Genomic DNA, 27,093 nt, shown 5'->3' with positions numbered 1-27,093 from the left:
CCCCCACCCCCATCATTTTAGTTCTGTCTACTGGACAAAGCTAATGAAGTGACTTTCATGCTCAGTGTTCAGTATCTTGGGTCAAAATTGATATTTGGTTACTTTAACCTCTATCTTTATGGCTAACTTGATGCTTATTTTGCAGAGGGGATAAAAATGATCTGTCAATTGATGAAATTCACCATAAATTAAAATATTTTAATGAAATGGGATGATGACTACATCAAAGTATAGATTTGGAAACTTTAATAACTTGTAAATTAATTTCCACTGATTCAGTTCAATGAATGCGTTATATGGTATTATATACATATCTCTCTTCTCTCAGAGATAACGAACAAGCTTATTTTCTACTCTGAAGTAATATAGCACATTTCTTTCTATATGTATATTTATTCTTTTGGTTTGGAATTCTGTTCCCCTGAAAACTGGTCTGTGCTAAAATACCACTGGTTTTATCTGGGTCTGTAGAAGGAAAGCACTAGTCTGGACTAAGTGTGATCTGAATTCATGCCATTTGTATTGTCACTGCCTTATGCTCTGCAGCATCAGAAATGTTAAGTATCAGTTGGTAGTCAGAAGGGAATGTTTTTGCTCTGGTCTTTGCTTGCCAGTGGGTGCCGATTTGGCAGGGGAATGCAGGAAGCCTTTGGAAAAGAACAGACTCTCCACAAATGGAAGAATAAAACTGCTCCTGTTCATTCAGCAAATGTGCACCTACTGGGTGTGCCAGGCACTGTTCTAGGAGTTTGGGGGGAGGGACATCAGTGAACTAAGCAGACAAAGTTCCCTACCCTGTGCGCCTTCCCTTCTAGCAGGGTGACAGACGATAAGAGAGATGGTGTCCCTGGGGTGGTTGCAGGTTGTACTCTGGGGTATTTTGTTCTAGGTTGGCATCAAAGGCAAGGTGAGAGTTTAGCTGAAACGGAGAGATAGGGAATTGGCCTTGAGCGTAACTGGGAGAGGAGTTTCCAGGTGGAGGAAAGGGGGGGTAACAAAGACTTGAGGGCAGGAATGTGCCTGACAGCGTTGTGGGGTCCAGCAAGGAGCCCAGGAAAGGAAGGGAGCCAGGGCTGGCCATGAGTCTGGGAGGTCAGGGGAAGGGGGGCTGCTTTTGTGGGGCTTCACTCTGTACCAGAGGTTTAAGGAGAGGAGGGATGTGATTTGACTCTTAAGAGATTTACCGGTTGGTGGGTTGAGAATAGACTGTAGGAAGTGAGGGCTGAAGCTGGGAGATCGGGAAGGAGGTGATTGTGACTCGGATGGGTGGGGGTGGTAGGAAGAGGTAGATTCTGGATGCATTTTAGTAGATTTCAAAGGCTCTGCCAGCGTATTGGATATGGTGTGTGAGTCATAGAGGTCTTCAAAGATTTTGCTGAAGCCACTGAGTAATGGAGTCTCCACATTGAGAAAGAAGTCTTCCAGGTTTTGTAGATGAAAGAGGAGAGCTCAGTTTCGGGCATATTAAGTTTAGGATGTGGTTTAGAGATTCAGGCTTTGTTTTTATCATGGTCAAAATAGTTCTGTGTAAATAACCTTAGAAAGTCTTATCTATTGGACCATATTAAAGTAAATCATGACTTTTACTCAAATCCATGTTGATGCTCAAATCCATCACTAAACCTTTGTGATGGGCAGGTCGTTGAGAAGTTGAGCATTTCCTTTGTTTGAATTTGGCTTACATGAATGTAAGATGCTATTTTACCTTCTTTTTTTTAAAAAAAAAAAAAACAGATAAATTTTGCTTCATTTAGTTCTTTATTCAGGGAGTTCCGAAATTTTCCTTATGAAAGAAAAACAGTATTTCCTTCTCCTTGGCTCTGTTAGACAAATTATTTTTATCTTAGAGTGAAAAAACTGTGGGGAAGAGGCAGCATATTATTTTTCTTTCCTCTTTGTGGTCAGCGACCATGTTTCTGGTAGTAGAATGTTACTGGCCTTGTAAGTTTCTGAGGAAAAACGTTTTTCCATCAGGCAGGAGACATTTAAGAATATTCTTCTGTTTCTTTTTCTGTCCCCGAGAATAACTTCCTCATTCTGCCATCCCCATTTTCCCACAGGTAGAGATAGATTGCTAGTTAGAGCTGATTCTCTTGGGTCAGGGGTGGGGGGGCGGAGGGAGTGATAATGATTTTCTAGAAACTTTAGGGAAAGAGTTACTGTGTATATGACTTTTTGTCTAAAGATTAAAAGTCAGTTTAGCACTTCATAAAGAATACCAAAGTGTTTTCATATTTACTCCAGCTGAGCTATTTTTGTTTTAGCCTTGTGTCCTTGCCTTTAAAATTAATGTTCTTTAATGAGCATTTTAAAAAGTTCTTATTTTCCTGCTGTGGATACCATGCGCTTTTAAGATTAACCCGTGCTTCATAGCTGAAATATAATTATATATTATGTGAACTACAATTCTGGGCCAGTGGGATTTTGAAAGTTCAATAGAAGCCATGGGTTTTGAGCAAAGTAGAAAAGTATAATCAATACGAGCTACTACTTAAAGAATTTTGTTATTTTTCAATAAATAAGTTAAACTTTTAGCAGTGTACATTTTTTTAAATGATGGTGACACTGTTTATCTTCTGTTGATTTAAATAGTGGTAGGAGTTAAAAATGTTCTCTTGGTCAAGAACTTTATGCAAGGATAGGACAGTATATATAAGATTCGTACATAAGTGTATACTATCCATTAAATATCAACACTGTTCATAGGGCTTTTCTTGTCATTTGTTAGAGAAACACGTGGTCTCGTTAATAATATTCATGGTCTAGAAGCCAGCTGCTATTTATATTAGTATAATTAGTAGCAGTGGCATTTCTAAAAGGAGTAGATACGAGTATATTAACAATTGTCTAATAATTCTGAATGTCATAACAAGCAGACACGATCTCTGCTTTCAGTAACCTTGTAAGTTAAAGAAATGTGAATGGAGACTTGGACATGGATTTAAAGAGAGACTGTCTTACATTAGTGGAGGAGCAGGTGCGTGAGAATAACGGGATTAGTCAGAAGACCTGTCTGTTCAGCCACTTTGTAGCAGAGAGCATTTGGGGCACAGAATTGAGCTCTGTGGACCGGAGTGGTTTCTCCTGTCTGCTCAGGAGTCTCACAGACTTGCTGAGAATCATGAGACCAAGGACCTTATAAATTGCCCAGCGCGCTGCAGTGGTCGTGTTTTACTAAGACCAATGGAGAAATAGGAAGTGCGGGGTGATTGCTCTTTAAGTCCCTGTGAGGTTGCCACTATGGCCCATTTCCTGTTGTCTTTGAGTCCACAGAAGGAGGCAGGAATTCTGGTCTGTGGCTTAATATCTTTGCATTTGTTCTGGTGGCAGAAATCAATCATGGTGCTGTCGATATGCACAGAAATGATCTATTCCTTCACAGTCTGACTCATTTTCTCTGTCAGGCCTGTTCTTGGGCTATGTTCAGGAACAAATCCTGCTTGTTGATGAGCTGTCTCCTCGTCTGTTTACAAAAAGTCCTGGTGTTTCATTAAGCGTGTAACAGATTCAGGCAGTGTTAGAAGCCTATCTTTCCGTTCATTTAGGTTTCTTCGTTTTTCTCCCCCATCTAGGATCTATACCTCCAATGGATACTGAGGGGTTTGGTGAGCTCCTTCAGCAAGCTGAACAGCTTGCCGCCGAGACCGAGGGCATCTCAGAGCTTCCCCATGTGGAACGGAACTTACAGGAGATCCAGCAGGCGGGCGAGCGCCTGCGTTCCCGAACCCTCACACGCACGTCCCAGGAGACAGCAGATGTCAAGGCGTGAGTACTGGTGGGGAGGCAGCGTTGGTGCTGGGTGGCTGGGGGCAGGATCCGTTTCTTCTTTCCTGCCTTGAATTTGGATGCAGTCTGTATGTGACAGACACCAGCCAGATTCTCAGGAACTCAGAGCGGTTTTGTAAACAGGTCAGCAGCCTTGCTTTCTCTCTCTGCCCAGTATTCCAGCCTGTGTGCCTGACCCAGCAGTGAGTACTGCAAAGCATACACAGACAGAGATGAGCAGGGTGGGAAAGGGGAAGAGCTTTGGCACGCAGAAACCCTGCACAGCACTTCCTGCTTGGGTTCACTGATTGCTGGGTCATAATGGTTCCCATAACTATATTAGTCAGTGTGGGCCACACAGATACGTGTTACCTTCTGTGCCAGAGAGCGCTCAGCGATAAGCAGTTTTGAGGAGCCTTTGGAAGAAATTGATGAGCAGTCAGTGACGAGAAGCTATCCAAGTGAGGAGTGATTCTGTCAGTGACCCCAGAGGCTGCCGAGCTTCCCCGTGGATTGTAGCACAGGAATGTGGGTGAGCCGCCAGAGAGTGCAGCTGGAGAAAAGTGCTGACTAACTGTCCGTCTGGCCAGTGGCTCCTGCTGCCACACAGCATTGACTGGGCTGTTGATTCTATAGACACGTCTTTGAAGTTCCACTGTGCCAGGCTTGCGCCATCTCTGAGGCTTTGACCATGAATTAGACATGGTCCTTGCCCTCAAGGGGCTTATAATTTGGGAGGCAGAAAAACAAACCTTGCTGCTTTCCGTAAGAACTGTGATTTACTGATTACGTACTATGTGTCAGAAACTTGGCTAGACTTAAGATTTTGCTTAATCCTCACAACGAATATTAGGACTGTTGTCCCCATGTTATAGGTGAGCAGCTAAGGCTCAGAGAGGGCAAGTAATTCTCAGATCACACAGATGGTGAGTGGTGAGCCAGGATCAAACCCAGTGAGGCCAGCACATGCTCCTTTAGTGATGGAAGGGTCCTGGGAAGATGCAGTGGTGCTGCTACTTGTGACCTTGATGGGTCTGGAAAGTCAATGGTTCTGTGTGAGGGATGTGGGAAATTGTCTGCTCAGTCTTCATTCCTTGATCTTGAGAAACACCCAAGTGCTGGTGTTAGCGTGGGTACATTGTTTTGGGTGCATAATAAATGTCACAGGAGTGAGTATAAGGGCAACATTCTTTTTCCAACTCATCTTGAGAGCTGAATGTTTTGGCTGCTCCTTCTGAGTCAGTCAGTATGTTGTAGAAATTCTTCTGTAGGCCTCCCCAGAAGTTTATTTTTAAAAATAGTGCTAGTTAGTTTTGGTTCTGTTGGTGTTGGTGAAGGCAAGTCAGAGGAACCCAGGCAGGGATTTTCAGCTGTCCAGCCCTGCAGCCAGCCTCTCCCCTGCACTGTTCCCCAGCACCCCAACCAGCCTGTAGCCATTCCTGCTGACTTGCCCTCCTGCAGGCTCCTTACTGCTGCTCCTCGCCGCCTGCAGTTCCCCCTCGTCTTGAGCACGCAGGCTCGTGCTTATGTGCAAGGATGCTGCTGGAGCGAGAGGCCTGTCATGCCAGCTGAGTTGCTATAGTTATAATTTAATCAGCTTTACAGCCCATTAAGAGCAAAAAGGGAAAATGTTTTCTTGGTAGCAATTATCAGTCATGCTGTCTTGTAAATTTCCATTCTTCCTCATCTCTACCTTAAATTCATTATTTTAGGGAGGAGGAAGTTGAACATTGAAAGAATGGATAGAGGGTGGGGCAAGTGCCTAAAAAGAAACCAAAGGGCTGATGACTGTAGTTTTCCATCTTGATGGGCAGAGACATAGTGTCAGTATTTTAGTACAGGATGAGGGTAGAGGAGAGAACTGAGTAGGAAAATTTTTCTTACATGAAATAAATTTTGAAAGACAATTCTGTCTTTAAGGTTTTAGATTTTAGGTTTACGATTAAATTGTTCTGTGCTGGATTCATTTGTTTAAATATGGTTTGTTGGACATTTTAGGGAACAGATTTGAAAGCTTTTTACTTGTGTATTTAATGTTTTTAAATTGCAAATTTCTTCAGACATGAAGACGAATATGCACAACATATATAAAGGTGTAAATCAGGGGTTGGCAGACTATGACCCATGAGCCAGACAGTGGCTGCCGTTAAAGTTTCATTGGAACACACCCACACACGTTTATGTATTGTCTGTGCTGCTTTTGTGCTGCAGTAGCAGAGGTGAGTAGTTACGACAGAGACTCGATGGCCTGCGAAGCCTGAGATATTTTCCGTCAGCTTTTTACAGCACACGTTTGCTGACTCCTGGTGTAAATAATAGTAGAACAAATGACTACCCATGTGAACATTGCACGGTTAAGACATAGAATATTATCAGTAGCTGTGAAGCCCTCCCTGGATATCTCTTATCAATTGTATCCCTCTCTTCTCCCATCGGAGATGCCTCATTGGATTTTTTCCATTCAAATTCAGAAGCCAAACAACCTAGAAGTATATAGAGAAAAAGCCAGCAATCTTTCTCCCTAACTTTACATTCCAAGGTAACCAGTGTTTTTAATTGGCTTATTCTTTCACACTTTTCTCCATGTTCATGCAAAGCGTATACAAACAATTATTTATTTGCCTGAAGTTGCACAGCAAACTATAACTTCACTTAATGACCATACTACTAAGTTACCTTTTTAAGCACTTAATATTTGTCAGGCACTGTGCCAACCACTTTACATGCCTTATATAATTCCTTCTTAAAATAACGCTATGAAATAAGTGCTGACACCTCCGTTCTATAATTGAGGAACGTCAGATAGCAAGTGGCCAATTCAGACTTCAAATCCAGCTTGCTCAGTAAGAATCCCTCACATTCATATAGTACTTTTCAGTTCCTAAAGGGTTGTCACAGGCATTCTCCTGACTGGTCTTCACAGGCCTGAGAAGTGGGACGGGCAGGCATTTTGGTCCCCATTTAACACAGGAGAACAATGAAGCTTGGAAAAGTGATGTGTCTCAGCCTTTCAGGCAGTAAGTGACAGGTGGGACTTGAATGCAGGTTCCCTGACTTTTTTCTGCCCCCCGTGTGTACTGAGAACAGCTGTTGCCTTCCTGCTGTCCTAGGACTGGAGTGTTTGACTCCAGCCTCTCTGGCTTTTTGCTCAGGAGAAGCTGCCTGGCTTATGGAAATTGGGGCAGAGGGCAGGGAACCTTTGGGTTTTTCCATCCTTAGAAGCTGAAAGTTTCTGGTACAGCCTTTATTTGTAAAACCATCCCTACGCTCGACTCCCTGCCTCCTTCATTAATCCTCCCTCTGCCTCCCTCCATCAGGGCTTCTGCCTGTGCACTGCACAGTTCCTACAGGCTCCACCCACTTAATCAGCTTTCTCTTTTAATACTTCTAATAGCCAGTTTTTAAATTCCAAGGTTCTCAACACTGGCACACCTTAAAATCACCTGGGCACTGGGTACATTCTCACGTATCATTGGTGGAGATGGAGTGCCTATGGGACAGAATTTGACAATATCTAGCAAATTTTCCCTAACCCAGCAATCCTACTTCCGGGGATCTGTCCCAAAGATACACTGGAAAAAGTATGAAAGGATGTGTGCACAAGGATATTCGTTGCAGCATTATTTGTAATAGTACAACTTGGAAACAACTCCAACATCCATCAATAAGGGGACTGGTTGAATAGATATGGTACACCTGTACAGTGGAGTATTTTTCAGGAGCACAGAGTAATGAGAATATACACTAGGATGGAGTGACTCTGGGACATACTGTTAAGTTGGACTGTACAGTGCATAAAAAATGCAAGGTGGAGAGAAGTGTATAGTACTCTTGTTTATTTAAGAAAGCAGGTGAAAGACATCTAGTGTTCATGAATCAGAAGACTTAATATTTTTCATTAGATTTACTGGGATAACATTCGTTAATAACATTATGTAAATTTCAGGTGTACAACTTTATAATGTAACATCTGTTTACTCCATTGTGTGCTCACTACCAAAGTGGACGACTTAATATCATTAAGATGTTAATACTCCCCAAATTGATCTATAGGTTCAATGCAATCCCTATAAAAACCCCAGCTGGCTTTTTTGCAGAAATTGACAGGTTGATCCTAAAATCCATATGGAAATACAAGGGACCTAGAATGGCCAAAACAGTCTTTAAAAAGCAGAAGAAAGTTGGAAGACTCACACCTCCAATTTCAAAACTGGTTATAAAGCTACAGTAATTGGGACAGTGGTATTGGCATAAGGACAGACATATACGAGTAGATTACTTGAATAGACTTAAGAGTCCAGAAATAAACCCATGTGTCTGTGATCGACTGATTCTCAGCAAGAGTACCAAGACCATTCAGCGTCTTTTCAACAATTGGCGCTAAGATAACTGGATGTGCAAAAGAATGAAATTGGACACTTTAATTCTAAATGTAATACAGACCTAAATGTAAGAGCTAAAACTTTAAAACTTAGAAGAAAACATACTAATAGGTACAAGTATAAATCTTCTGAGCCTTGTGAGATATGAAACCAAAAGCATAAGTGACAATAAAAAATCGGTAAGTTGAACTTCAACAAAATTAAAAACTTTTGTGCTTCAAAGGACACCATCAAGAAAGTGAGAAAATAACTCACGGAATGGGAGAAAATGCTTGCAAATTACATATCTGAGAAGGGACTTGTATCTAGAATATGTAAAAAACTCTTACAACTCAATAACAAAAAGACAACCCAATTTAAAAATGAGCAAAAGATATGAATAGACAGTTCTCCAGAGAAGCTATATAAGTGTCCAATTGGCAAGTGAAAAGATGCTCAACATCGCTAGCCATCAGGGAAATATGAATCAAAACCACAATAATATACCACTTCACACACACTAGGATGGCTATAATAACAAGTGTTGATGAGAATTGGAAAAAAATGGAAACTCATATACTATTGGTGGGATGTAAAGTGGTGTAGCAACTTTAGAAGACAATCCAGCAATTCCTCAAAAGGCTAATACAGAATTAGCATACAACTGAGCAGTTCCACTCCTACGTGTATACCCACGAGAAATGAAGACAATTATCCACACAAAAAGTTGTGCACAAGTGTTCTTAGCAGCATTATTCACACCAAAAAGTGGAAACAACCCAAATGCCCGTCAGCTGATGAAGTGATAAAGTGTGGCATATCTTGGGTGGCTGGATGGCTCAGTTGGCTAGAGCTGTGCCCTCCACAACTAGATTGAAGACAGCGAGCTGCTGCTGAAGCTTCTGGAGGGGCGGCCAGATGGCTCAGTTGGTTAGAGCGCGAGCTGTCAACAAGGTTGCTGGTTCAAGTCCTGCATGGGATGGTGGGCTGCGCTTCCTGCAACTAAAGATTGAAAACGGCAGCTGGACTTGGAGCTGAGCTGCGCCCTCCACAACTAGATTGAAGGGCAATGAGTTGGAGATGTTGGGCCCTAGAAAAACACTGTTCCCCAATACTCCCCAATAAAAATTAAAAAAGAAATAAAGTGGCATATCCATATAATGGAATACTATTTGGCAATAAAAAGGAATGAACTGCTAATAATGTGTCAACATGGGTGAACCTTGAAAACATGCTAAGTAAAAGAAGCCTGTCACAAAAGACAACATATTGTGTAGTTCCATTTTTGTGCAGTGTCCAGAACAGGCAAATCTATAGAGATGGAAAGTAGATTAGTGATCGCCTTGGGAGTGGGTGCATTGGGGGACATGGAGTGCGACTGCTTACGGGTAGGGTAGGGGGTTTCTTTTTGGGGTGAAGAAAATGTTCTAAAATTGATTGCACAACTCTGAATAGATTAAAACCACTGAATTAAACTCGAATGGGTTGATTGTATAGTATGTGAACTGTATCTCAGTAAAGCTGTTTAAAATGTGTATACGTATCTGCTGATAAAAAAGGAAGGTATTTAAAAAGTACATGGGATTTGCTCCAATCAGGTATGGTAGGAAATGCAGACATGGAAATGAATATTAGGAAGGAAGAGGTTTCTACTCAGCATTCTAGAAACAGGAGGCAGGGCATGCAATGCAGGGCCACAGGGGATGCACTGGGCTCAGTCAGTGGGCGGAGGGAGCAAGAGGGAAATGTGGGCAAGAGCCTTTATGGTGGTTTCTGCTGGAGGGCAAGGCAGGGCAGGGAAAGCAGGCTTAGGATTGGCTGACTGGAATAACATCAAACGTCAGCAGGTGCAAGTATATGGCTGTCTGTAGTTGTCTGCTACCGAGCCATGGAACCGTTAGGGCAGAGGATAATGGCCAGCAAAGGAGGTGGTTCGGGGATGGGCTCTGGATTGATTGGTTTGCATATGAAGTTTGTGCTGGAAGTCCTCCAGGAATTAGCTAACCCTGGGCGGGGCCCCCGGTCCCTCCAGTGTCAGCAAGGTCCCAGAGGTCTAAGCACCAAATCCAGAAAATAACAAGGCATGATTCACACAAAAGGTAAACAAACACCAGGTTTCCTATAGGAAAAGGGAGGGAATAAAATAGAGAAGACAGGACTTTCATTTTTTTTTATAAATTTAATTTTGGAATTGTGTAAATATTTTACATAATCATAAAACAAAATTCAATTTCCAAAAACAAGAATTCCTAAAACGGGAAAATAAATGCTTATCCAGTTGGTGACATAACCACACAGAGAGGAACAGTTCCAAGTAATATCTTTGTCTGTCTTCAGTAGTCGTATTGGGTTGTTACTGCTGTTTTCAGACTGTTTTGTGTGTAGTGTGGGAGAGAGCAAATGAGTGGTTACGGTGGTGAGGCTGAGAGCTAGGACTTTTGGAGTGGGAGAGAGGAGATGCAGACGGAAGAAAATCTATGAAGTTAATCCAAAACCTTGCGTTGTATTTTTTTTTTTTTTTAAGATTTTATTGGGGAAGGGGAACAAGATTTTATTGGGGAACAGTGTGTACTTCCAGGACTTTTTTCCAAGTCAAGTTGTTGTCCTTTCAATCTTAGTTGTGGAGGGCGCAGCTCAACTCCAGGTCCAGTTGCCATTGTTAGTTGCAGAGGGCACAGCCCACCATCCCTTGCAGGAGTTGAACTGGCAACCTTGTGGTTGAGAGGACGCGCTCCAACAAACTGAGCCATCCAGGAGCTCAGCACAGCTCAGCTCAAGGTGCCATGTTCAATCTTAGTTGCAGGGGGCGGAGCTCACCATCCCTTGTGGGACTCAAGGAATCGAACTGGCAACCTTGTGGTTTAGAGCCCACTGGCCCATGTGGGAATCGAACCGGCAGCCTTCGGAGTTAGGAGCATGGAGCTCTAACTGCCTGAGCCACTGGGCCGGCCCCAAAACCTTGTGTTTTAAATTTTGAAGTGGAAGTATCAGTATAAACTCATGATGTAATTTATCCGAAGAAAATGCAAACAAAAGTACAAACTCCATTTCTAGCCTTGCCTATGGAAAAGACCTAGGAACAGTGCAGCAGTGAGCAATCCTAGCGCCCAGATAGCGGTCTCTAAGATTGATTTCTTAAGAAAAGCAATGCGCTCTTTGGAGAGTTGGCTGATTCCAGGTCTGGGGCAGGTCTGTATAAGATGCACGTGAAACATCTTGTCATACCAGATAGCAAGGAAGTGAGTCGTGTCAAAAGGACTCAGAAACCAACTTGAAAAGGTCTCTGCTGGGCAAAGATGAGATGATTTGAGCATCATAAGGATAATAACTACAGTGGATTGAAAGCACATCAAATATGTTTAAATTCATGAGTTTGTAAGGATATTAAAACAAAACTCATCAGTCACCTTTGGAGGATACTACAGAACCAGCTCATTATTCAGAGTAACCACATAGTTGATGACGAGAGTTTCTCCGAAAGGAAATATTCCAGCTAATCAAGATAGAATACTACCATTTTGCAGCCTCTAAGGAATTAATAATAAATCTAAGCAATGATCATCAGTGTCTCCTACCATTCCAAAAAAAGACAGCCAGACATTATATACCTTTTGTGGAAAGTCTGAAGTAATCTAACCAAAAAAATAATGCCACCTCAATCTGATCCAACGGTTAGAGTTTGCTTTCAAATTACAGGAAATATAGAGGCCAAAGGAACATGTTAAATGACATCACGGGAGATGCAGTCAGTAAGACCTGTTCTGTGGGAAACGACATCCTTGCCGCTTTGAGTGTAGTCCATGCAGCATAAGCATCAACTGTGAGTTTTTAACAATGGGGAGTCTCAGTCTCCATCCCAGACCTGCTGAGTCAGAATCTTCGTTTTTATTTGCCCGGTGATTCACGTGCATGTTTCAATTTTGAGTAGCACTGCTCTACAAGACAAATAATCCAGAGTCTGCAACAAAAGTTGTACAGGGAAAAAAAATGACATAGACGGGCAACCTTACATTAAAAGAAATTTAGGAGACACATCCATCATTTACAAGTGGAGACCTTATTTGTATCCCATTCAAACAAACACACAAAATTTAAAGTTATGAATTAATTGGGGAATATCTTGGATGTGTGTCAAAATAATCTGGGCGGTGGAGAGGACAGGAGGAAAGGAGGTGAGGATGTAGATGGAACAGGGTTGGCTGCTGCATGCTGAGTGTTGACGTTGGTGATGGATACAAGGAGGTTGACTTTTTATTTTGCATTTAATCTTTTTTCTATAATAGTAATAGCTTAAAAAGTTGGACTTACTGAGATGGTCAACAAAGGTAATAACAAGTATTGGTGAGGGTATGGAAAAAATTAGAACCCTGAGACATTGCTTGTGGGAATGTGAATGGTATAGTTGCTTTAAAAAAGTCTGGCAATTTTTCAAAAAGCTAAACAGAGTTACTATATGATCTAGCAGTTCCACTCTTAGGTATATACCCAAGAGAAATGAAAACATCTTTTCACACAAAACCTGTACATGAATATTCATGGCAGCATTTTTCATCAGAGCCAAAAAATGGAGACAACCCAAATGTCTCTCAACTGATGAATGGATACATTCATAAGTATGAAATGTGGCATATCCATAAAATTGAATACTATTCAATAATAAAAAATGAAGTATTGATACATGTTACAACATGAATGAACCCTGAAACCAGTATGCTAACTGAAAGAAGCTCATCACAAAAGACTACATATTATCAAATATATGGTGATGGAAGGAGAACTGACTCTGGGTGGTGAACACACAATGGGATTTATAGATGATGTAATACAGAATTGTACACCTGAAATCTATGTAATTTCACTAACAATCGTCACCCCAATAAATTTAAAAAAAAAGACTACATATTGTATAGTTCCGTCTATGAAATGTCCAGAATAGGCAAATCTATGGAGGCAGAAAGTAGATTAGTGGTTGCCAGCGGTGGGGAGGTTTGGGGGACGTGGGGAGTGACTGCTGATGGGTAAGGGGTTTATTTTCGGGAGTAATGAAAATATTCTAAAATTTATTGTGGTGATGGTTATACAACTCTGTGAATATGTTAAAACTCACTGAATCGTACCCTTTAAATGGGTGAATTGTATCTCATTAAAGCTGCTACAAAACAAATTTAAAAAGGAAAGAGGGTGTTATACTGATACCCAAGCTCCAGGCTTCACCCAACTCTAAGCAGAATCCTCCAGAGGAAAGTTGCCGAGGTGATTCTACTGTGCAACCAGGGCTGGGAAGTTGGCTATTAAGGATTGTTAGGAGAGAAAGGCAAGATTATCGGTCTGACATGGTAGTCTGGAGGGGGAGCCCCAGGGATGGCATCACAGTTGACCTGTCCATGTGGGGGAGACAAAAGTCTACAGGGGGGAGCCCTCTGGGGACACCTCATCTATTTCTGAGGTACTTAGTAGAGTAAAAATAAACACGAGAAGTCCTTCCTCTTCTCCAATAAGTCTGTTCAGGACTGGAATTTTTAGGTGACACAGTATAGATACTAGGGTTACCTGTGCTGCCGAGTGGTCTAGCTTCTAAGTTACTCACAATGAACACAGATTTTGTCAGTGGATTTTGGGGTACTAAATCATAATCCAAAAACAATAATCCAAACAATCTAATTCCCCTGTTTCTTTCTTCCAGAGAATATTGTAGATAATAGTCAGAATCTGTGATTTTTTTTTTTTTAACTTTTCCATTGTGACATTGCCCCAGATGAGTAGAATTAAAGCCAGCTGTATTATTCCCATTTCCCTTCAAAAGTATTTATTAGTCAGGTGACATCCTCCTGCATTGTTGGACCTGGCAGCAAAGAGGGAACTTGAAGATGTATTGTACGTGACATTTGGCTTTTCGTGGCTCACTGTATCCGTCTTTACAGAAGCTGTAGATATAGGATGGTGCTTAAGAGTTCGCTCTGGAGCTGGATGAGCTAGTTCTGCTCTTTCCTCGCTCTCTGTAACTTTGGATAAGTTGGTTTACCTCTTTTCACCTTAGTTCCCCCATCTGTAAAATGGGGTTGAGAATATTACCTGCCTCGTGATTTTCTTTACTGGAAAATGTTTGGAGCAGTCTCGCCTATTTAATGATACATCATCAGTTTATTCTAGACAAGTCCCTCACTTTAATTCAGGCATGATCAGAACTTTCATATTACCAAATGCAGTGTTGTGTCTGTTATTCCAGATGATAGACCTTTGTGGGAAGGTATAAAGCAACCATGTAATAGGGTCTCTGCAGTATATAGGAAGTTTTGGATAAAAAATACTCTCTAATATTTTATGAAGCTTACTAGGTGTCCTAATCCTACTTTTTCCTCCCTGCCCTGTTTCCTCATATAGGTCAGTTCTCCTCGGGTCTCGGGGACTTGACATCTCCCACATCTCCCAGCGCTTGGAGAGCCTGAGTGCAGCCACCACCTTTGAGCCTCTTGAGCCCGTGAAGGACACAGACATTCAGGTAAGGGCTGCCAGGTGTCAGGACTGGTGCAAGTGGAACCCTGAGTGAGCATACAACCCAGGCTGAAGGCCCTGGCCTTTGTTTGACCAGCTGATTTAGGAATTCCAGATTTCTTTATTAATTCCCTTCTTCCTCTGATATGAAGAGAATGGGAGACTCAGCTTTGGACGTGTATTGGGGGAACATTGGGTTACTTTCAGAGTTCTCTGAGGCTGAATTAAAGAAAGCAATTCCGACCTGCACTTGGAGAGTATTATAATTAATTACGAGAACAGATTTCTTTTCCTTCTTTGGGCTTAGTCCAAGGCACAGAGACGCATTAGTTCTAAGTTTTTCTTGCTTTCTTTGCTAGATTTCAAATAATTTTACTATTCGTCTTCCACATTTCTTTTCTACATCTTGCTTGTATTGGTTGGCAAAGAGCTGGGGAGAACTTAGAGTACTATTTACTAAAATCTACTCATTGATTTCTAGGAAGTATTTGGCTACATTAGTGGCACCAGGAAATGGTCTAATAGAGCACTCCAGTCTCATTTAATCTAACTTGCCACCAGCACAATTGATTGCTATTTTAATCTAATCAGAACCTGATTGGGGTGTGTGTCTGTGTATGTGTGTTTGGGTACTGAAAATTGTTAAGGAAAAAACTTGTGATTTAGTTTTGAGGAATTGGAACACTGCATTTGTGTTAGAGTAAAGGGTTAGTGGGGTACTGTTTTTATTACCGATTTACCTTTAAACTAAAGGATGCAGGTCCTACAAAGGCAAATCCTAGTACAGATGGTTACTAATTGTGTTCTTATTTGGAATTAATACACTCTACCCTGTTACCCTCCCCAAGAAGGATTTTAATCCACATAATGGCCACAATTCTGCATTTATTCCAATTCAGAAAGCTAAACCCTACACTTTGAGTTGAGAATTGAATAACTATCAATATTCATTATTTTTCCTGTTATTAATATGTTCTCAGATTATGTAAATCCAATTTTTGTACAGTTTATATACTAAATCATATTTGCCTGTCACTTTACAGATGCCTTCTCATTTCCATGTAATCTTAAAATGGCATGTACACTATCACTTAACTTTTTTTTTTTAAGTGTTAGCTTTCCCCTACCCTTCTATTTCAACTGCTTTGTGCTCTATAAACATACTTACAACAGGGATGAGGTGGGTAAATGGGATATAGCCCAAGTAATTGGAACAATCACCGCATATTTTGGTGATTATCTTTCCCTAATAGTATGGAAAGAAATGGCACTTGCTGAAAGGTTTTTGTTTGTTTCTTTGAGTGTTTTTAATGTTTAAAATACCAAACAGGTTGTTTATTTTAAAAACTAACTGCTTTAAAATTTTTCTTTGGCATGTTTGTAATACATATTTGGAATACTCAGCCACATTTAGTGATGCTCTTTTACAAATTAATTCCCACTGATGTGGTACTCCATTTTTTGCTTTGAGAGATATTAATGACAGGTTTATAAATGTATAATGATCATTCATTCTAACCTTCTACTTAATGCATGCACACTTTCCTTCAACACCCCCATTAGATGGTCTCCTAGCAATGCAGGCTCAGTCTCATTAAGGAGACTTACTTTCTTGATTTGGAAAGAGCATGGCTAAGAATTTTGGTCCTGCACCCCTGGGAAATCTTTGAGAGGAAGGATGCTTCCGTTTCAAATTTTTATCACTCAGTTTTGCGCTTTTCCAGAATAGCTTCAGAATGCAAATTGTTCAATCCAAGGTAGCTTTCGATTGATTGGGAATTGATCATCTAGACCTGAAGTAAAGATTTAAGACTTACTAGTTGCAAAGTAAGTCCTCTGTTGACTTCATCTTCTTGCCAGAAAAGGCTTAAAGGATAAAACTTAACTTTCAAAGGGCTGAGGCTTTGGCTTGATCTGAGGTGGCTCCAGTTACTAGTAAGGACTGGAAGTTGTAAGTTGTGTTATGTGGGTCAGCTCATCTATGCTTACACCTCCTGTACACACAGTATCAGGTCCCTGCCTGAGTCAGTCAAGTGTAAGAGCCAGCCCAGTTTTCGTCCTTAGTGTGGAGTGGTTCTCCTTTTAATTCTTTCCAAAACAGTTAACTTGGACGTGTTCAGTTTTTTGTTTTAGAAAAGCCAGATAAACTTTTTGGTGAGCATTTTTTCTCAATAAATAGTTGTATTAAGATGAAATTCAAATACCATAAATCTGATGGGATTTTGTGTATGAGCTTTCCAACCAGTGCAGTTTTTGAGATGAGACTGCACCCTAATCCCCTGTGCCAAGTGTCAGTCAGAATGAATTTGTGTCCAAAGGAAATGCTGAAGGATCCTTTGACAGATGTTGTCCAAGACTTTGTACCACCCATTGTTTGCATTACTTATTAGCTCGAAAAGGCATTTTTCCCATGTATAGGTACGTATATAGATGCATGTATAGTTCTTTTCTGTTTCATAAATGTTGATTATATTTCCTTTTGTTGCTGATGCAGCTTGGAATTAATATGAGCTTTTTGTTGTTACTGTTTTGTTGTTTGTCACAGTCAATGATGTTGGCAGGTGTTGAGAATACATTTTTAAAAGATTGCTATGGCCAGCAAAGGTAACATATTCTTTAAAAACCCACTTAGATATATGTATAGCTGATGGTAGTAGAATTTTTTTTTAATGTTTATTGATTTTATTTTTCGGGAATGTTTATAAAGAAGGCCTACGCATTTGTATAATAGAGGTAATGGGCAACAACTATGACCAAGATGTGGGACCAAAATTACTGGACTGCTCTAGTCTAATTCACTTCACTGTGCGTGCAAGTACAGGTCGTCTCACGGAGATCTACTTGCTCACTTCTGTTTTTGGAAAAAACTACTGAGGGCAGATTGCACATCTTTATTATGATCTGAACAGACCTAATGTACCATGGTTGCTGTGTACTGTATAGTATTAAAGTGCAAATTTACACAGTTCGGTTCTAGTCTGGGCTTTTTCGCTAGATTACATGTATATTTCAAGAAGTCAGTGCAGAAATTGCCTGAGTTGGCCGTAAAAATGGGAGCTGCAGTTTCTCAGCATTACGCCATAATATTTCCAAATGGCATTAGATCAAAATATAATAATATTATTACTGTACTTACTGCATTAGATTCCTAAGTCTGCCATAACAAATTACCACAAACTTAGTGACCTGAAACATTAGAAATTTATTCTCTCCCAGTTGTGGAGGCCTGAGTTTTGAATTTACGGTGTGGGCGGCATCATGCTGCCTCCGAAGGCTCTAAGGGAGTATCCTCCTTCCAGATTCTGCTGGCTCCCAGCATTCCTTGGTTTGTGGCCACATAGCTCCAACCTCTGCCTCCATCTTCATAGGTTTTTCCTCACGTCTGTCAAATTTACCTCTCCTTTGTCTTATATGGGCACTAGTCATTGGATTTAGGGCCTGGCCTAAATCCAGGATCCTCTCATCTTGAGATCCTTAACTTAATTACATTTACGAAGACCCTATTTCCAAATAAGGTCACATTCCCAGGAGTTAGGACTTAGGCATATCCTTTTCTGGGGCGGGGGGGGGGGGGGGGACTCACATTTCAACCCACTGTATTTATGGTGCCAGAAAATTTAAACTGTAATTAAAGAAATATCTCCAAATTTAACTATTTAACAGCTCTATGGCTAAGTATCGGGATACGGCCTCTTACCCTAGATGTTCCAGTGACTGCAAACCTCAACCGAGTGTTGCTCTCCATCTCGGCATTCTCTGTCAGGCCTTTGGAAAGTGAGGCCGGCTACCCATGTCTCATGCCAGAGTTCAGTAGTGCTTACTGTCTCCAAACAGGTTAACACTTGGTAATGTGTTTGAGAGATTTCTGTAGAGACAGTTTTCAACTCAAAAAAGCCTGCTCTTTAAAAAGTATTAAATACCTAGTTTTCAGGTATTAAATTGTCGTACTTTCCTAAGGTAGGAGGAGCTGTGTGTGTGTGTATTTCTGCTTCAGCCAACCAGGTTGCCTAACTTTTCTCTTTTTTCTTTTATACGTTAGGCCTTTGCTCACCTTCTTTTAGCATGGAGTAGCACCTGAAATGTCCAAGCCCTGATTTCAGTCTAACGCTCTAAAGCTTTCTTTAGATGCCATCCTCTTAATAGTCTTCTCAGATCGCTCTTCCCCTTGGCCTCTAAATTTAGTATGTTGGCTTTACTGCTTAAGAAGAAAACAAAACTTTCTGAATGTTTCTCCATGAAGTAAACGAATTTAGAATATGTTGCTGAAATTGATTTAGCAGCCAATTCAAATCTTAGATAAGTCAAAATTTAGCTCTTTCTAAAAAAAAGAAAACCTTATACTGAAGGTATTCATAATCTGCCTGAATTTCCACATGGAAGCCTGTTCTGTATGAGTAAAGAGAAAAAGAAGTCTTAAAATAACTATAAGAAAATAATTAAAGTCAGGGAAACTGATCTATCACATGAGACTAATGGTGCAGTAATAATTGACTTTAGAAACTTGTTTTGCTTACCACACTTTGTCTATAATAAAATATTCATTATTTCCTTCCTTTTTCTGACCTTGGCTTTCAAATGTAGACTATGCTCAAACCACTCTTAGCTTATTTTTTAAATAATCAGAAGAAACTAAATGGCTTTGATAAGTATGAAAGTGAATCACTGCGTAACCCCTATTGTTACATAAAGTGTTATTTTTATGGTTTATCTTTTAACTTTGTCTCTTTGAAATTAAGATACTGCTGCTTAAATGCAACTACTATAGATAACAACTAAGAGAAAAGGCAGTTGTGTTTGCTGATTGTGTGTTTATAGTACCGGCAAGTTCTTGGTGGGGAATTGGTTTCAGAAATCCTGTCGCAGTTTGTTGGGAAGCGTGGGTCAGACTTAACTGGAACGATTAGTGTGCTAATAGCAGCTCTTCCTGGAATATTACTGGCAAAATAATTAATATTGAGAAAAAAGTGCAATAAGCTTTTCCTTTCTTGAATCAGTTGAGGGTAAAGTGCATCTGAATGGATGAACAATATCATAATTCTGGGATTATTTTTAAAGAAATGAAGTTGTCGTTTTCATCTTTTTCTAGAAATTGAAACTGCTAAGCCTGTGTACCGAAGAGAGGTCTTACCAGAGCTGCTTAAGTAAATGGAAGGCAGAGATGAGGTTCATTCATAAGAGTCGCAGCTATTTGCGTACTGATAATTTGTATAACAATTACGAGAAATGGTTTAATTAAGTAGGCAGAACATACCTATCTTCCCTATTGTTTCTGCTCTTAATATGTTTGAGGAGGCTTTTCTGCACATAATGATGATCCAGGCCAAACAGATTATTAGATCGTTTGAAATGATGGACTCGGAAGGAATAAGACTTCGCTCTTTAAACATTTTCACATACAAGAATATGTGAGACTGTTGCATGGAATCTAACAGTGTGAAGGTCTTTAGGTAAGCAGTTGTTTATTGACCTCGTTTGTTATTTTCCTCTTGCCCCTAAAAGTCAGTGGGAAGTTCATGGTAACCTTTCTTTTGAGTTTTTGGAGGAATTTAATGGATATTTGAATCTTGCCCTTTCCCAGGTTATAACAGCTGCCTATCATGGACTTAAAACAACCTATAGTTAACACTCCTGGGACCACTAGACAATGGATCCAGTGAGAACTGGATTCAAACCCGGTCAAAGAGAAGCCCTTTCCTGGAACAAACACCAGGTACATTTTAGGCCAGGATTCCATTGTGGTTGCTGAACTGCATGTGGAAGAGACACACCTCACTGTGCCCTGCGTTCTTGTTCAGAATGGCAGTTGTGCCAGGTGATGTCTCTTGTGTGAACACTGCAGTGTCCACAGACTCCTGCTTAATAAACATATTTGCTGTTCCTTGTCATTAAACTCTGACCCAGTGTAAAATCTCAGAGCTGGTAAAAAGCCGTAAACAAGTAAAAAAGAAAAAAGTGCTGTCTTCACAGAGGAGGCACGTTAATGTGCCGTCTGGCCTCTTTAATTAAGTAGTCTAATGCTGATTATTTTGGTAGGTACTGAATGATTGAATTTTTCTGCCTATTTGTGATAAGGGAAAATGTAGGCCCTGTGGTCTGGTGGCAAAGTATGCAATTACATTAAATTCTCCTGTGAGTGGAATTAAAAATGGTTCACTTTGAAATAAAGATGGGTGTTAAAGCATCCTCTGTGGAAAATGTGAACAACTGCTTTTATGGGAGCCGAGGATATACTATTTCAGCCTTTTGACTTGTCCATTCACATCTACTCCTGAATGCAGGGCTCTCACAGCAAGCGAGGGAAGGATGCTGAATGCATTCGGAACAAACAGGAAATGACAGGCTGCTTTGTCTTCTCAAAGGTTTCTTAATATGCCATTGTGAGCAAGGGAGCATCAGTTACCATATAAAGAAGTTGGACTGGGTCTGTAAGTTTTCTGGGAGAAGCCCAAGGCTAAAATCTTTATCTAACAGTTTAGTAGAGCACTTCAACTATTGGCCAGGCCTCTGCCTGGGACCTGGAGTTCAGTCATCCTCCCTCCTTCACGACGTGTCTCTTAACCTGCTGATATCTGTTGATGCCCCAGCATTCTGGGCGCGCTGGGCGCTGGGACCACACGTCATCATCTCATGTGCGGCTCCTTCCACTGGTGGTGATTGCAAAGTGTGGCTTCTCACTCACAAAATTTGGGACCTGGGTTCCCACCATCTTCACTAAAAATCCCCATTCTATGAAAGAACCGAGAGAGGGGCTCAGACAGGGGAGACTCTTGCTTTTGCTTCTTTCTGTTTGTTTCATTGGTGGGAACCAGGAAAAGCAGCAGGGAGGTAGGACGGGCAGCTGCTGTCAAGACTCGGCCTTAGAATTTCTTTTGCTGCAGAGCTCTCAGACTCGGTGTGTACTGCTTTCTTTTTAAGCGTTTTCCTGTCTCACAAATGCTTGCTTCCGATATGGAGAGGTTGAGTGAGTCCCCCAAGCTGGGGTTGCTGGCAGCCGCTGGTCTCAGCATGAACAGCGGCAGTGATCCGAAGCGGTGCACGCGCCACCTTAATTATCCTGGAGGGCGGAAGGCGAGTCCTCACTTCTCACTGTGGAGTGGCTGAGAGGCTGCGATGCCATCAGCAAAACCCTGCCTGTGCTTTCCAGAAAACTGCAGCACTTGAAGCACTGCGGCTGGATCTGCTGAGCAGGGTGGGCATGACACAGCTGCCAAGGAATTGTACAGAAAGAACCCTTGTCTTAGCAAACATCTTCATGCCGAGGACTGGGCTGTTTAATCTATAAAACAAAGGGAGGCATAGGTCAGCAGAACATACGCGGGAGTGTGGGTTTACTGGCTGATTGTTATCATTACTACCTGGTTTGGTTTATTCCTTTGAATGGCATGAGCAAAAGGAGATAGGGGGGGAGTTTCTTCCACTCCTCCCTTTTCTTCTAAAAATTATTGGTCTATTTTAAAATGCTGTCACTATCTTAGGGACAGGTAGAAGCAACCACGGAAGGATGTAATGTGCTTACCAAAATCCCAGGGTGTGAGATGATCTGGGAGCACGTTCTCCTCTCTCACCGGGTTCCCTCATCCACAGTGCATATCAGGCTGTCTCCGCAGGACCAGTCTCTGAAGGAGCAGGTGGATCCTTGGAGCTTTACGGCACCCACAGGAGTACTTGGTCGTGGGATGAGACCCCAGTCTGGCCAAGACGTCTCCGTGTTGAAGGAGTATGATGGGGCGGTGTTTACTGAAGCTGCTTACTGAATTCCTGCTTCTCAAACAAGCTTTGCCCCCGAATTTTGTCAGGCTGAGAGATACTTTTATAAAATACAGTAAAAATGAATTACTAAGAAAAATAATGAAATAAAAGACATGTAAAATAGAAGCCCTCGTTTTAAAAATTAAATTCAATAGACGTGAAATTAGTCTGTCAGACCGCGATAAAAGTTTCTAAATGTTTATCCTCAGTTTTTGTCCTTACCTGCTGCAGGCTGGGCACAAACTCTTTCGGACTGGTACTCCTTCAGTTGCACTTGGAGTCGTGCTAGTGTTCTGCCTCCCTGTCTCCCTTCCTTTGTTTTGTTTCTGGTCCCTGCTGGTACAGTGCAACGTGGCATCAAAGATGGGTTTGAGCTCCTGTCTTCTGTTTTATTCCAGCTAAAGTCGGGGAGGTGAAGCTAAGATGTACTGAACGGTTAGTATGTCCAGACACTGTACTAAGCGCTTTCAGGGCCTCCTCGTTCCATCCTTTCAGGAACCGTCTGAGGCAGGGGCCGTCATTGACCCCATGACCCTGATGAGGACCCACAGCGGCTCCCTGTGCCCGACTTGAACTCCCCTCTGTTGGTTTGAGTTCACACTGTGTTCTTAGCCCCCTAGGTTTTAAATTTCATTTGTAGACTAAGAGCATTTTAGTAAAGGAGTGAATTTGCCAGACATGTTTGAAGGAGGAAGGCAGTGGATGTATGAGAAAGAAGTATATGCTTGATTGCTCATTTAGAGCAAATTGAAGCGTAGAAAGCAGTGAGTGGATGTGGTGGGCATTGCGCTTGTTTGCATCAGCTTAGTAGTAAAATAATGTTGATTGGGGGAGAAGCAGGAACGTGCTTTCTAAACCTTCGTATGAACCCCTGCTTGTTTTGGGGGGCGAGATGAGTTTTACCTGTAGGCCAAGCCTGCTTCATCTGTTTATCTCCAGGTGCTTGCTTTTTCTTGCCATAGTCTTCTGTTTTCTGAGCTGTCAGTTTAATTTACTGTCTAAAGCTCTGCCTATTATGTCTCAGGTTTGCTGCCCTACAGGTACACTGTAAAGGATTTCTGTGAAATCCTGGAGCAGCTTTTAGTTTTGAAATGCCAAGGCTTTGTGCTTTGAAAAGAGGTTCTTGCTTGATCATTGTTTTGTTTTGCTTCTGAAGCTGAACTTGAGTTAGAAGGATGATACTAGAAGCAATTTAAAGGGCACATCAAATTTTTACTGTAATCCTGAACTATTGATTGTTGACTTATTTGTAGGTTTAATGCAGACCCATTTCCTTACTTAGCGTCTGACTGGCCATTAAGCTCTGGCAGTGTGCCGGAATGTGGAAATCTTGTATCTTATAATATGATTTGGCTGTCTAAGGGTATTATGTGTGTTTGGTTTTTAAAGATACAGACAAAGCCCTCAATTTTATGTGTGTTCCAGAATACAGAAAAGAATTTCTGTATAGCAAAATTAGTCACTTCTGGGAGATAGCATTGAAGTGAGGAGTTGACATTGAACAAAATGTTAACACCTGAAGTCGTACAAATTGGTGCCCTTTGGATTAACTGGCTCTTTTAAATAAATGCAAGCTAACATGGCAGACTCTTGACAAGAAGACCAAGCAAGCAAGGCACCAGGAAGGCACGATGCTGTCCTAGAGTAGATGCCAGTTACGCACTCCCGATCAAGTGGCTGTCTGTGTGCCTGGTGCCACTGTCCTAGCAGGAAGTGGAAATTAGAATCTAGCTGAGGGGCTGGTCCAGTGTCCTGCTTACGGAGGGAGTTGGGCTCCAAGTGGTTGGAGGAGCAGGAATCATTGTCCGTAACAGACTTGCACCCTCTCCTGTCACAGCCTGGACACCTCCTAACTCTTGAGTGAGGGCTGAGGAAGGTAAACATTAAATTTGGGATTTTGAGAGTGTGAGAACTGAATGGCTTTAGGATTGAAAATTCACTTTTCCTCCTAATTACAAAAGTAAGACATGCTTAATTCAGAGAACTCGGAAAATGACTCAATAGTTCTTTCTCAAGGGCTGTATTGCCCCTCGAAGTTGCTGGACAGCCACCATTTGGGAGTATTCAATTATTTGGACTTGGTACTTGAGACTGTAGAACATGTATTTGAAATGACAAGGAAAATAGACTTATTTTAACAGAGAGGTGAGGAATTAGTCCATGAAGCATGTGTTAGAGATAGACTATAAAAATGACTCATTGTTTAGAATTGGTCAATTCCTGTAAAGTGATATGGTCTTTTCCTTTAGTCTGTAATGGAAAAGCTTCCTAATGTGTGACAAGGGATCTGAGACATGCAGATTTCATAAGCAACCATTATTACATCATTTCACTTTCCCCCTCAAACCACTTGGAAGAAAGGTTTTCGAGAAAGTTCTGTGACTTTGCCCTAATTTGGAAGATTTAGGGGGAGGTAACAAGCCAGGAATTTTATGTGAAATTTGAGGAGCACAGTATAGTAACCCTTCCGTTTGTGTAACACTTTGCAGGGGGTATTAACCCACCACCGCCTTGTTCCTCACTGCAGTGTTTGAGTGGGTGTCGCCATTATCTTTATTAGAAGGGGAATAAATTGAGACGCAGATAGGGAGATTAGTTAATATCAAAGGTTGAACTTGAACTCAGATACTTCTGATACCGTGGCCTGTATCCATATTATCCTGCCTTGCTGTGGAAGCCCTAAGGGTGGACTAGTTCAGCAAATTCCACTTTTTTTTTTTTTGCCGAGACACTAAGGTAGTTCTTTTACCACTGGTCAAGTTTCTTGATGTTTTGGTCCTTTCTTTCCTCTCAGACCTATTTCTTACCTGTTTTCTTTGAAGAGACATTTCCATTTATTTCCATGTGAAAGGTTTGCTGGTTAAGAAAACCAGTTGTAGGGATAAAAATGCTACTTAGAAGAGTAATACTGTAAACTGAGTAGTGACAAACCTCATTTTTTCCATCTGGGATTCACTTTGGAACAAAAAGTGATTCTGACGTTTATTGCTGCTCTGACATAGTTTACAGATGCCCTTTATGTGAAGGGGCTCAGGGTTTCTTGAGATTTGTCACAGTCGAGCCTTGCAGCCTGGTTTATGCTGTATGAGTAGGTCAGTGGTCCAAGCACATGCAAAGTAGCGAACTGGAACACATGTCATATTTGAAACTAGGTGGGCTAGACTGGCAGGGTTTACGGCAGATTGGGGGACAGGATTTCTGTTTTTGTTTTTGCCAGTTTTTCGCTTTCTGTTCACTCTCCCTCCCTTCCTCCCTGTGTCCTTCCTTCCTTCCAGCTGTCCTCCTTTCTTCCATTCTTTTTGTCTGTTGTTTTTGTCTTCTCCTTTGAGTCTTGCTGTCCTTCTGTCCTTTGCGTCCCTTTTTCTCTGTCCCTCTCCCCGCATCCTTTCAGACTGGCTGACGGCCCGAGCAGCCAGTACCTCCTTTTTTTCCATCAAGTATTAGCTGTGAAATCGTAGCTGTTAGGTGATTCCTGCAGCCTGGCAGCAGGTACCCCGAAGTTTGCTCTGGAGAGACGGGTTCTGTGGGGGCCTGGCCAGGGCTGGGCCTCTTCCTCGGGTGCCCTTGGTACTTGTGTTTTCTGCATTTGCAGACCCCAAAGAAGTGGCATTTAGTTTCTCCATCTAGCTAACCTGCTCATGTTTGGCTCTTTTAATGGGTACCCTGACGTGCGTTGCCTTATTTTGGGCCCTTGCCTAAAGCCTCTGCTAATATCCTACCTTTGTGTTTTTGGTGCCTGACTCAGCTTGCTGTCAAAGGTGTATAAGAGTTTTCTGTTGTCGTGCATAGCAAAAGGATTGATGACACGTTAAAGCCAAATCCTAAGTAGAGGGCATGATGGGGAAGCAAATGGCCAAAGGATATTTAATTTTGTTTCTCCTGTGTTAGGAATGAAGTTACAAATTAATCTGGCTCCCAGCTTCTTATGTGTCCTTCACCATTTGTTAACTGTTCATCCTACTAGCTCATTTTGTGGGGAGGGGGAGTGTTAAGGAATGGGGTTTATTTTGGAGCAGCAGACATATTGCAGAGCCCTTCAGGCGTCTCGGTTTTTCTCGGGGAGTTAGGAAGGGAAAGGAGCTGCAAATCTCATCTTCGTCTTTGTGTTAGCTTTCTACCTCTAGTTGGTTTCATTTCTTTCTCCATGCTCCTCATGCCCTCAATACCTTTGGCAGCTGGAAGGACGCTCCTGCCAGTCTTTCTAAAGAGCGGTCTGGACCAGCAGCTTCAGCAATCACCTGGGGACTTGTTAGAAATGCACATTCTCAGGCCCTGTTCCAGACCTGCCGCATCCAAGTCTCTGTAGGTGGGGCCCAGAATCTGAGACCCACCAGGTTAAGTGATTACAGAATCTAGGGCAGGTAAACCCTGCTTTTCTTGCCCTGTCTGCTAACTTTTAACCCACCCGTGGATCAGTGCTGAACTTGCAGCTTGCAGAGCCGTTTATTTAAGTGTTTGAGTCTGTAAAGAATTTGATACCACCCTCGTTTTTATCACTGCTTCATCAGGACACAGTGGTCCATAAAATACATGCTTAAAACTTACATATGTTAAAAACGTATGACTTGGTCGTTTATTGTTTTTTCACCGTGGAGGTGTTGACTGTGATACTGAGGTGGTAGCTCAAAACACATGCCTGGAAAACAGCCGGAGCCGGAGAGGACGGGAGAAAGGGAGACAGGAAAGGGAAGCGAGGGATTAATAATCCCATCCTGGTCAATCGCCT

At 41.7% G+C, this 27,093-nt stretch overlaps 1 protein-coding gene across 4 annotated transcripts in view; it reads left to right on the top strand.

The window, feature by feature from the left end:
* The window catches only part of NUP93 (nucleoporin 93), a 90,665-nt gene that overhangs the window by 3,711 nt on the left and 59,861 nt on the right, over positions 1-27,093 (top strand). For all 4 annotated transcript variants that reach the window (XM_019754041.2, XM_019754069.2, XM_019754060.2 and 1 more), the window contains exons 2-3: positions 3,573-3,765; positions 14,508-14,625. In XM_019754041.2, the coding sequence (XP_019609600.2) occupies positions 3,587-3,765; positions 14,508-14,625 (297 nt within the window). In that variant the 5' untranslated portion in view covers positions 3,573-3,586. The remainder of the gene's footprint in view (positions 1-3,572; positions 3,766-14,507; positions 14,626-27,093) is intronic.

This window comes from Rhinolophus sinicus, linkage group LG11 (assembly GCF_036562045.2).
Source record: "Rhinolophus sinicus isolate RSC01 linkage group LG11, ASM3656204v1, whole genome shotgun sequence".
In the NCBI taxonomy this organism is placed as follows: Eukaryota; Metazoa; Chordata; class Mammalia; order Chiroptera; family Rhinolophidae; genus Rhinolophus; species Rhinolophus sinicus.
Note: the sequence above shows the minus strand (reverse complement) of the source record. Positions and strands in the feature narration are given on the sequence as shown.